The sequence below is a fragment of the Temnothorax nylanderi genome, unplaced genomic scaffold (genome assembly GCF_030848795.1).
Source record: "Temnothorax nylanderi isolate EJ_2023f unplaced genomic scaffold, tnyl_v1.0 TNYL_tig0040_pilon, whole genome shotgun sequence".
NCBI classification, from domain to species: Eukaryota; Metazoa; Arthropoda; class Insecta; order Hymenoptera; family Formicidae; genus Temnothorax; species Temnothorax nylanderi.
The window spans coordinates 136,523-149,317 of NW_027249102.1; the positions used below are offsets into that span (position 1 = coordinate 136,523).

Here is a 12,795-nt window from a genome sequence, read left to right on the forward strand (position 1 = left end):
AGATTTCGCGATACATCCTTGATAGGGGCTCATAATTGAGATGTTTGTTTCTTTTATGGTTGCAGCCCAGATCGAGATAATCCCGTGCAAGGTATGCGGGGACAAGAGCAGCGGCGTGCATTACGGCGTGATCACCTGCGAGGGCTGCAAGGGCTTCTTCAGGCGGTCGCAGTCGTCGGTCGTCAACTATCAATGTCCGCGGAACAAGAATTGTGTGGTCGACCGTGTAAACAGAAACCGGTGCCAGTACTGTCGGTTGCAAAAGTGCCTACGCCTCGGCATGTCAAGAGATGGTGAGTGCTTTCGACTGCTCCAACCTTTCGTCACCTTCTTTCAGAGGAGACGAATCGCTCTCTTGTCACTCGGCGGGATTCTCCAAGTGGGAAGACGTAGAGAGCTTTATATCTTCACGCATTATTCTCGTGTTAGAAAAGTATATACGATTCACATCCAGCATCGTGTCTCATTCTCGGATTTTGTATACAAAAATTACTTTTGCACCATAAGTGCCATGGCATCTATGGTATTTATATATGACAAGATTATGAACGTTTATGAGAAAATATTTGTTTATGAGAAAATTAATAAGTAATACGTAAAAAGCTAATTGCATCATTATCGCCTAATATAGTCGAGAAACTTAATCAAATCTTAAAACAATCTAAAATAGTATTTGTGTATCGGACGTGTATTATTTTGTACAATACTCACATTCGCACGGGGTCAGTAACAAGTGCGGACAAGTTTTGCGCGATATAGTTCTGTGGGATCAGCGCGGAATAGTGGATAGTTCGGCGTCACACGAACTCTTTAAAAAGCTTCTTTGTTCGAAGGACTATCGCGCGGGGACACGACATACGCTCGAACCGATGTCCGATATTTACTCGACGCAGATAATAAAGCGATACAAACGAATAATGCAACGTGAAGAAAAGTGCAGGATAAAAATGCATTTATCTAACACGATTATTTGACACAAAAGTATTGTAGTTTTATTTATTTTAAAATAACTGAAAAGCAATCTGGATGTCATTTTTCAAAAAAATCAACAACTAAATCTAATTCACTTAGAAAGTTGTAATATAATAATATTGCATTATCTTGTAGCCTTTAAAGGTTTACCAATTAAATAATGAGTACATGAGGGAGTTATTAATTCTTAGTAGCGAGTTGCGTAACGTACCGTGCACAAATGATGCGAGAGATCGATTGTTTCGCACGGAAAAATGAAAGAAACGTCAGCGGATGACGAAGGCAGCATATATTGTATACCGATTGCAGCAAGACGCTACGCGTGCCAACCCGGGGTGCACGACCCCTTATCAGAAACCGTCTCTCCTCCTCGCGGCGAGTCATCGCTGCACTTTATCGGAGCGAACCACGAACTGTCTTCAGTGCGTTAAACCGCCGCTGTCCGAAGCCTATTCTCGAAGACGGTTGTGATATTAATAGACAAGGCCGTCAAGACGAAACGAGAGACGGAAGATACCTCGTGGGTGGACGGATAAAGCCTATCGGGCGAAGCCGGTCGGAAACCATGATCGAGATGGTAGTCCTAGACCCAAATAAAGTCTCATATTCCTTTATATCGCCTATGAGCTTTTTTAAAAATTTAAATATTGGTAAATCGGTAAAAGACACGTGCATAACTCGTAACAATTATAGTATTTTTATATAATTATAATTTATACATAGAGGAAAGTCCCCTATTATGAGATAGGTTCCTAATATGAGATAACAGGGTTTCTTTTTAACTAATAGGCCCAGATAGGACCTAATAGTTTAAAAGAAACCCTGTTATCTCATATTAGAAATCTATCTCATAATAGGGGACTTTCCTCTATATATAATTATAGGATCATTTTATTATATCATTGATATAGTAGAAGAATTTAATATTTATTAGCATATATTCTATATTGGGCAATTAATTTTTTATTTATGTGAGGTTATTTGATTTTTCTAAACTAAAGATTGCAATTTTTGACAATAATTATTAAATAAAAATATAAAACATGTCGAAATTCAAATTACAAAGTTAAAATTATAGCGTTATATAAACGGTTTATTTCGAAAAAAGTTATAAAATTATTATTAGCCGAATATATATTTCTATAAATAAAGTATAACAAGATGATTTATATAAAATATAGCAAAATGATTTCAATTTCTTACTGAAAAATAAATTATTTAAAGTTAAATAAATGTTTGATACTAATCTGCTACCTTCTGCAATAAGATTAAATAAATACATTGGGATAGAATTCTAGTACAAATATAGCAGGTGGATGAATTTATCTCAAGAATTGCATAGAAAATTTTAAGGAAAATGGATTCAAGGCTAACTCTATAAATAAACGTCGTAAAAATGACATATATAGTTGTATTATACAATTCTGTATATTAAGTTTATGGTTTCTTTTTTTGGTAATAATAGCAAACAACAGATAAAACTAAAATTTTATAACAACTGATTTAAGTTGATTGGTAAAAAGGTAACGTGTCATTCACATCGCGTCACAATGATGTATCGAGTGGATAAATGTTCACATGGTAATACATCCAAGATGCATCGGTTATACACGCGGGCGTGCATCGAGAGAAGAGACGATGAACTGGATTCTTATCAATATACACGAATACAGTAATACATAGTCGACAGTAATACATGTCGTACGATTATCGATACATACAGTTGTTTTAAAAAAAGATATACATCAAAAACCGGGTTTATTTCTCAGTGTGTTATAAATATTAATTGATTGTTAGAAATTGTCCTAATTACATACGTATTCTTCAGATTACTTAGAATTTGAAATTAAGGTGTAAAAAGGTAATAAATTAATTAAATGTTACTTTATAATTAATATGGAACATATCTCTCCGCATAACAATGATAGGTGTACTAACTAAATTTATTAATAATGTAATTAACACAGAAAATTTGTAATTTAAAATTTTCGCGCGAGAAATTTGTTTCTAGATACCGTTGAAAGCATTGTTTCTCATCTTCCTCGATACATTTGAAACACCGTTTGTTCTCTTTTTCGATATATTGTGAAACAAAATATAAATATAGCACTACACCCAAAAAAAAATAATCTCAGTTTTAGCGGAATCCTCTAAATTTTAGCGGATTTTACTCTTATATATGGCCTCAAGAGGAATCCTCTAAAATCAAGAGAAAAATATTCTAAGCACAATATTTTTACAATTAGAGGAATTCGTCTTGCATTTACAATCTTGCTCTTCTTAATATCATTTTCCTCTTGTATACAGATTATATTCCGTTTCAAGTAAACATATTCCTCTTAATACAAGAGGAAAACCGTTAGAATAATATGTAATAGATTTTTGATGAATAGTCCACTTTATTGACAGAGGAATACTCTTTCTGTAAAAGTTTTTGCTTAGAATATAGGATTACAGGAAATTTCACTTTGTAAATAGAATACTTTTTTTTGGGTGTACTTATTAAGTAAATTTATTTCGATCTCATGTCGCTGAGCTTCTCTACATTGCTCGATAAATAAACCCGATCTGACTCGCAGAAGTGCGGCATAAATTTTATATGCGCCGGCTATTTTTGTTGCCCTGTGATTGTTACTTCCGCGAATCTAAATCGAGCGTTCAACGATCAAAGATCTTTGAAATGTCGCAGATTACTTCGACATTATAGTACCTGTATACCTATAAAATTCTTAATAAAAAATAGTTTAATTACGAATTATATATAATATAAAAGCAAATAAAATGTTATAATTAATCAAAATAAAATTTACAAAAAATGTTTTAATATCAAAATAGTACTGATTGAGTTTTTATTATAAACCAGATATGTTGTATACTATCGATTTAAAATTCAATTTAGAGTTTTACATTTCAATGGTGTTTTGGAATTGAATAAAAATTATTGTTAATAGTTAATATTATAATATAAATATAATACTAATTAACTAATAATAACTTGAAAATTATACCTATATTTTTAGCTCTTGCTTTACATTCTTTCTATTCGTACATTACTTCCACAGTTTATATTATAATTACACAATAATTTATATTACATATTTCCCCCATCCACTCTATTAACTTAATTATATATTTCATTTTTTACTTTTATAATGAATAACTGCGCAATATCGAATGAATAACGTGGAACGTCTTGTTATTTCACACGACTCGGATGATATTTAGCCGCGATATTCGGGCATAACCACAATTTCCTGCTTTTCGATGGCCAATTATCAAGTGCGGTTTTCTTTATCTGGCTACGAATAAATAACATCGCGCGATTCACAAACACTCAAGCTCTCCGTTAAAATTATTAGTAGAGAAAAGGACATAATAAATAGATAATCAGTAGAATGTAACATGTGACAATTGTATAATTTAAAAGTCACGCATTGTCAATAAAGATGCTGATTATAACGACGGATATCAAGATTGATTTCGGTGTAGATTCGTTTATAATAGTTGCGAAATTGTTGACAATTAATCAAATTTAATAGCACTTTTCACGTAAAAAAATGTAGGTGTGTATACTCTATAAAAATAAAAATGTTATTTATTATAGTAACACATGTTTTCAATGCTTTTAATGCTTGAAATAAATTAATACTTGAGGTTAAATCTTTGAGATTTAAATTTGTCATTGAAATGTTTTGCATTTTGAAAATAATTTACAAAATTTAAATTAGAATTTTTAATTTTAACTTTTACAATTATAATATATAGTACATGCATTTAAAATAAATTTCTAAAAATAATTATGACATTCACATGCCGCACGTATATATCGGCGATAATTAATTAAATACGGCTTAATTAAATTTAATTATTTAAAACGTACCATAGTGTTACTAAATGTGTGTTTTATTGCTTTTATTATTACCAATGCATTGCATTCATACGCACGCAAAATTATACTCAAGTTGTGCTAGTTTCAATTGTCGCTTATAAATGATATAAAAAAACGTTTGTTAACTTCAGAGTTTTTTTTTAACAAATAAGTACTCGGACTCAAAAGGATTAAACTAGGATTCAGTAACAGGGTTATTCGTCTCGAGGGCGGGAGGGTGGGGGCCGCATTTCAGATTCAATATCGCTTTATTTACCCTCCGGCGCGATAAGCTGCAAATACATCGTTTATACTCAACGTATGAGCGCGCGCGCGTACACAGAATGCCAGAAAGTGCATCGTAAGCTACCGGTTGGTGCATACTCTTCCTGTTGCCATCTCCGTCTCCGTCTCCTTCCTTTTCTCTCCGTCTCGTTCTCTCGTTTATGCTTTATCCGCGCGTTCGGTCGATCACCCTCCGCTTCCTTCCTCTTCTCCTCGCCGTGCCTTCGCACGATAGCTGTTCGGTTAGCCGCTGACATAGCTATCCCCCTTATCAACCCTCGACCTGCCTCCCTCTCCCCTCTTGTCATTCGAGCCCTCGACCACCCTCGTAACACGCACGCGCGTGACTAAATGCGTGTAGCGACTGGATAAACTGAGAATGCATTAATGCCGCGGGCAAAGCGACCGAAAAACTTGCTTTCATCTGGTTAAATTAAAAAATGTAAATAATCGCTTTACTTTGGATTGAAGATCGCTTTTCTCTCTTAAATCAAGATACAATAACTTTTGAATCAGATAAGTTAATAGGAAACGCGTTAAATAAACTTATTCTAGTACTGAAAAAATGAAAGACAGTCTAAAAGAAAATGTCCTAATTAAAAGATTGTGATTATAACAATTTTATTTTTAAAAGATATTTAGTTTTTGTATAATTTACATTCGTGTAATAATGTAATACATAGCAGATTTGATCTTCTTCATATTCGTTAAATTTAAGATAAAAAATCAAACAAAGGAGAATTGAGAATTCTTTCTTGCTAAATGTAAATTTGACTTGTTCCACGAGTACATGCGTTTGAGTTTAACTTTGAACTCAGAATCGTGAAACTAATTTTAAATAATTTGAATTTCGAAAAGAAACTAAATGCCTACATTAATAAGAAACAATGAACTCTTCAAAGTTTACAGGTAATAATCTAGCAACCCTAAATGCGCGCACAAATGTAAAATGTCAGTACTATAAATTGCTACCGAAAAAGGTCAAGCCAGCTTGGGAATTAAAGTTAAAATTGGTCTCATCGGAATATGTAGGGGATGATCAGTAAAGCACGATTTGGTCCCCGATGATCGTCGATTAGATATGCAATAGTAATATATAAGGTGACATATATAAATTCCACACAATGAAATTCTTCATTTGCTCAATATGAATTACATTTATCGTTAACATTTGTGGGCGTCCTTTTATTTTAATACCCTTTTATATTTAGTATTAATTATTCCAATAAATAAAAAGCATTCAATAAGAAAAACATCTAAAGAAAATTTGTTTGAAATTAATTAAAGAAGAATATCTAGGGTTCTTTAATTTACGACAAACTCTTAATTTTCGATTGCTCTTGAAAGAATGATGTTATAATTTTTATTAAGGAAAAATCCACTCCAAAATATCCAAAAAGTGTCAATGCGCGAAATATGTATGTGAAGTTACATCAGATACTCTGAATAACGTGTTACGCTTTCGGGGCAGAGTACATGCGTTTGTCCGAGCTATAGTTCGTGCGTGTGACGTCATCGGGTGGGTGCGTCGCGACCAGACGATGATAGCGTCGCCGAAGAAGACGAGGAGGACGCGGCGAGGCTCTTCCGCGTTCCTCGCCGAGCCTTCTTCGCGGCGAGGAAGGGACCGACCGACCGGTCGACCGAGCGGCCGCCGCGCCGCCGATGGGAGGAGGATCGCGTGCTACTTGATCTCGATCAATCTACGGAACACCCGTTAGATTTTATCGCCTCGCGACGAATCGTCGCGTCGATGATCGCTTCTCATTTGAATTCTATAATTGTTCGTAATTGTCGATAACGAGTTCGAAAATGAAGAGAGAGGGAGAGAGAGAGAGAGAGAGAGAGAGAGAGAGAGAGAGAGAGAGAGAGAGAGAGAGAGAGAGAGAGAGAGAGAGAGAGAGAGAGAGAGAGAGAGACGAGGAAACAATCGAAGAAGAGTGTTTGCGCTATTCGATTATACATATATTTTGCCTTGTCTGCGATGAAAGCTGCGCTAGAAATCAGAATAAAATTTTTATGTCGCCCATATATAACTTTGTCTAATAAATGTAAGATAGAATCGATATTTATAAGGTTATGGTAAGAAATTTATGCGCAGTATAAGTTTTTATAAAGTTTCTATAAAATCCACTAAATAATTAAATTGTGCGTTATTTTGCAGAATTCTTAGGCTCCTGAAATTTATATTTATAACTCGTATTGTTTGCGCTATACTCTCTTGTTTAAATCAGTCAAAGTGAAGGAAAACATTTTTTAAATTTGATTTTATTGCCATTTTTTGTTCAGGCAAACAATTCTGCGTTGTTGCTCGATATGGAAACTTGAAGTAATAAAAAAATTTTTTTAACGCTTTTTTTGAAAAAATATTTTCTCGCAATCAGTACGGTCCAAACATGACAATCGCACGTGACTATATTGTCATATTATGTTATCCAAATAAGTGATATTTTTAATATTAATCCAATTTTTTAAAATGATCCGATATAATCTCGATGAAATTTTTGCTTTTGTTCAAAGCCGTTAAATTTGGGCGCATGTCGAAGAAACAACGGGAGAAGGTCGAAGATGAAGTCAGATTCCACAGGGCGCAGATGAGGGCGGCTTCGGAGACGGCGCCGGACAGCAGCGTGTTCGAGCATCAGACGCCGAGCAGTTCGGATCAACATCATCCTTATAATGGCGGGTAAGTATGGCTAAAAGTATATATTGGAATAGAAAAACGTACGTTATCAATCAAATCTTTCTACATTTCTTTGAGAAATGCCCGGTACTTTATTAAGTAGAATCTGTTCGTAGCGCACTGTTAAATTTTTAGTGTCAAATTATTACTCAATTTGAGTCATTTTCAACCATTCCTATAAGTCGCCTTGCTTCTACTCAATATATCGTCAATTTAACTAAAACAATGTTTAACTAAATCAATGGAGTTAAAATAATACTTTGTTGTGTTGAAATAATAAGTTTCGACACACAAGGTAGTTAAAAGTAACAAAACGTTATTTAACTCAAGGTATTGGTTTAAATTTCATCCTTTAATATTTAACAGTGTACTCAACGTAGAAAATCTGTAACTGATAAAGAGCGCACACGCCAGCTTAATGTAGCTATCGTTGTAGCTATCATTGTCGCAATGTAAAGTTAAACATGGGCGCCGTGGAAAAACACGCGTTCCTCTTACTTCTGTCCGATTAAATCTTGCGCGTTTCTCGCGTACGGTCGCGACTCACGCGGACCTATCATTTGTCCTCGACAGGTACACGTACGGCGGTAGCGAGTACGCGTCGTCGGGTCCCGGCACCGGCGGTTACACGAATTACAATCATCAGGCGATGACGAATTACGAGCTTAGCGCCGACTACGTCGACAGCACGACGACCTACGACCCCAGACCGACGCAGACGCAGGTCGCAGACACCGTCGCGCCCGACACACCCTCGGCCGTCACCGCGACCGGGGTGCTGCCCAGCGTGGTCACTACCGGTAAGTAGTGCTTCATTCGCAATTCCTGATGCACATGGACCCATTAATCCCAGTACGATGCGTGTAGTAAGCGCGCACTTTATCGAACAAAATAATAATATCGTGACATATTATTATTAATTGATTGATAAGACATATAATTATAGTTGTAATACAAACAGAAATCTCGTAATAGAATCGAAGTTAATTTTTTTTTATCATCAAGGGACAATAGAGATAAAAAAAGAAAACTCGTATACAGTTCGAATTTACTTATGTAAATAGGTTCTCAAAATTATTATTTTCTCAGCTATACAATGTAGCAAATAGCGATATGCGTGTGTATATATGTATATATAGTTATATTTTCTATGATAATAGATGTTGTTGATATATTGAAGAGAATAAAGATAGAAAAATTTTATTGAATTCAATTTTACGAATAATAACGATAATCTGATTATTAAAATATTAGGCTCGTTTTATGCAAATATGAGGGAATAATAACGACAGATAATCTGCTTTTTTTAGCTGGTTTCAATTAAACTATATTTTAAGAGAGCTTAATTACTAAGATATTTAATGAGGAAAGTTAGAAAGTTTGAGAAAACAAATATCCAATCTCCATTACAAAAAAATGTATTCCAAGTTGCTCAAAGAACTCTTGAAGAAGTGAACGACGACAATTCTGAAACCGCGCTGCATAATCCAATTTTTGTGCCTTGCGCGAAATACTCTTTCAGTAACAAAAATATCATGTTTATGTATAAATTGCAAATTTTCAATACGCAAGTTTTATTAAAAAGTTTACATATATAAGTATAAAGAGTTAATCTGCTTTCTTCACATTTATTAATTTTTTGCATTTTAATTTATTTCGAAGATACATAAAACTTTCATTTTACACAAAACGGTAGAAATTTCAATAAAATAATAAAACAGGCGATGGCTTTCGTAAATATAATTCAATATAATTTTTATATCTTTCTATGAAAATGTTTTTATCAGCATAGATTTATCTCGATGCAAAGGATAAAATCGGATTAGGCAAATGATAAAATTGGTACGAGTGCATTACATAAGAGATCATTTTAATAAATATCCGCTAAATTAGAATTGCAATCTTGTGAGCGCGACTGTTAAGTTCTCGCTTCGTAACCGGCACGCTAAATGCATTCCGGAGCACTGTCATTAACCCGAAGTTAATTGCGTTCGCGTCTTTAATGTCACCAGAGTTCCTTCCATCTCACGTCCTTGTCATCGATAATGATTTCTCAAGCAAAACCGCAAATATTCTTCGTGTTCTATTGCGCGACAATCGTTTTTGTAATATTGGCACAAATATTTTCTTCGTAATTTTTGTTTTAATATAATGCACATTCATATTTATACACATTTATACATAATATACATACAGGGTGATCTTAGTTCGAGTTTACTAGTTCACTTAGCTCGAGCATTTGAAATATCTCACTTGTTTTTGATGATACGAAAAAAATGTCTGAAGAAAAAGTTGCACTATTCGAGAGGGCAATTATGATGACAGAAAAAGTTTTTTTCAAGGTTATTTTTTTGTGATATTAAGGTCAATATTTTTAAAAAATAGAACTATGTGTTTTTGTTTGTACGACTTTATATAGTCAACATCGAGAAGAGTTCAACGACCTATGATAACATCTTCAAACGATGTATCACATATATCATGTATCATACTGTACATATTACATAACTCAATTTCGTAATCATTAATCACAAAAAATAATAATTCTGAAATGTATCTTTTAATATTATTCACTTTTACGTCGCAAGTACTTCCGTTGGTATCAGGAAAATTTTACACGAAAGTAATCTTTCTAATTTATTCGTATTCGTATATGCAATAACAATTTACACTTAATTCACACACCAAAAATTGTTCTTACATTGCTCGACTAAGTACAACAGTTTACCTAACCGGAACATTATCAATACTCTATAAATATATGATCGTATAAAGATTTCCATATTATGGAAAATTATAACTTCAAATAGACAAGTACATATTATAGCAAAACTGTTCATGATTAATTTATATTGATTAATTCTTCTAATTCATATATTTTTTATACTTTATTATATATTAAACATTTATTTGATATATAATTTATTAACGTATCCGTGCGATACTTACGTCTTTCCACCACAAAATCAATTATGTTCGTTTTCGAGTTGACTTGGGTTTAATTAACAAAGCTTTCAACGTGTAGTTTCACTGAGATCGATCAAGACTGACTTCAATTCAATACATAGTGACGAAACTTTGCGTAGGAACGAAGTGGATCAATGATGTACCGTGCAACCGGTTGATGATGTTTATTATTCGCTATCGAAGAGACCGCGCACACATACACGCGCGCGCGCGCGCGCGCACACACACACACACACACACACACACACACACACACACACACACACACACACACACATATATACCCACATTCACATATTCTCAGAAAGAACAATTATACTGAAATTTGAAAAACAATATATCACCACGACTTTTTAAAAGAAAAGTTTTATTCTTCTAATTTCATTACAATCATAAGATTATGTAAAATCTATAAAAACAATTTTTAAATATTGATATTATTGAAATTTATATCTGTTGTCACAACAGTGTTGTGTTCAGCGAAATATTTGTTTTATTTGTGAATTAATAACATAATATCAAATAATAGATGTTTTTACACGATTTAGTTTCATAAATTCAGTATCAAATACGAGTGCAAAATTTTCCCAACAACTATTTGTGTAATATAACTGAAATTTTTATTTCGACAAAATTGCCGCAGAATAGAATACATTTAGTCTTGCTGAGGGGAAACATTATCACAACATTTAAACGTGCCACGTTCTTCATTTCACAAAAATATGACGATGACATACGACACAGTAAACTTATCTTTTTATTTATTGAGAGACTCACTTCAAGTTTTAATTGAAACTTTATGTGAATCTTTACAGATTTGATAATAGTTTCAGTTCAATTGTATAGTTCGCTTTCAATTGTACAAAGTGTTTCGTCGACTATTACTATTAACAGAGAAGTTTTTAGTTCACTCAACTTTTCTTTAGTTATTACTTATTGTTAGACAAGACTACAAGATCTAACTATTTAATATTGAAACTATCGGAACTTAATAATTAAAAATTTTCGAACAACTCTTAAAAAAGTTTGATGCAATTTTCCTTCGAGAATGATGTTTTTCTCTCTTATTGAAATTTCTTAAGTAGAAAGATATCTTTCTGGATATTTTTCTAGAAATTTAAATAAAATATATATTAAATATGTACCATCTACATTCAAAAAAAAGAAATATTATTTTTCTAAGCTGTACCTTAATAAAAGGGAAGTAAGAGGTGCGCATATACACAACGCACAATACACGTGCACACACTGCACACATTCAAGTTTGTTTAGACATAAGATAGGCCCCTGCATAGGGCTCATTCACAGAACTGAAATATTTAGACCTATTCGGTCCAACCCTCGAGACCAATTCAAGCCCTCGTGAACTTTGACTTTTCGGCACATCAGGGAAGTCTCTGTCCGCCTCGACGACCGGGAGCGGCGCAGGGGGTGGCGGTACCGGTACCGGCGGCGGCGGCGGCGGTGGCGGCGGTGGCGGCGGCGGAGGAGGCGGAGGAGGCGGCGGTGGCGGCAGTAGTGGTGGTGGTAATAACGGTGGTGGCGGTACTGGTAGCGGTAATGGTAGTGGTAGCGGCGGCGGCAGCGGCGGCGGCGGCGGTGGTGGTTCCACCGCGGCCGCCGGCGGGGCTGCCGGGGGCGGTGGCGGCGGAGGCGGCAGCGGCTCCCTGAGCGGCGGCGGAATCGTCGCCGTGAAGCAGGAGACCACCGTCGAGCTCGCCGGCCTGGGCCACGGCTCGTACACGATGGTTGACTCGACGACCTTCCTTAGCGGGCAGCAACAGAGGGTCAGCAACCCGTCTGAGGATGACGAAGTGCCGAGTCTGCCCAGTATGTCCCATGCAATGAGATGTGAGGTTACGTTTGTGTCCCTTTGCATGCCCTCATCCCCCCTAGGCTCACTCCTGCTCGTTCCCCATGGCGGGGAAGTTTTGGAGGACTAAACGAAATTTTACAGGGAAATCTCGTGGTGAAGTTTAATTAAGAAGGGATTTATCAGAATTGATTTTGATAAATCTCT

General features: G+C 35.1%; 1 protein-coding gene across 9 annotated transcripts in view; it reads left to right on the forward strand.

Moving 5' to 3' along the window:
* Positions 1-12,795, forward strand: part of Hr3 (Hormone receptor 3) — an 86,643-nt gene that overhangs the window by 60,099 nt on the left and 13,749 nt on the right. For 7 of the 9 annotated variants that reach the window (XM_071704271.1, XM_071704272.1, XM_071704270.1 and 4 more), the window contains 4 exons: positions 66-293; positions 7,646-7,811; positions 8,382-8,608; positions 12,165-12,626. In XM_071704271.1, coding sequence (XP_071560372.1) covers positions 66-293; positions 7,646-7,811; positions 8,382-8,608; positions 12,165-12,626 — 1,083 coding nt within the window. The remainder of the gene's footprint in view (positions 1-65; positions 294-7,645; positions 7,812-8,381; positions 8,609-12,164; positions 12,627-12,795) is intronic. The other 2 variants (XM_071704273.1, XM_071704278.1) reach the window with 2 other exon arrangements.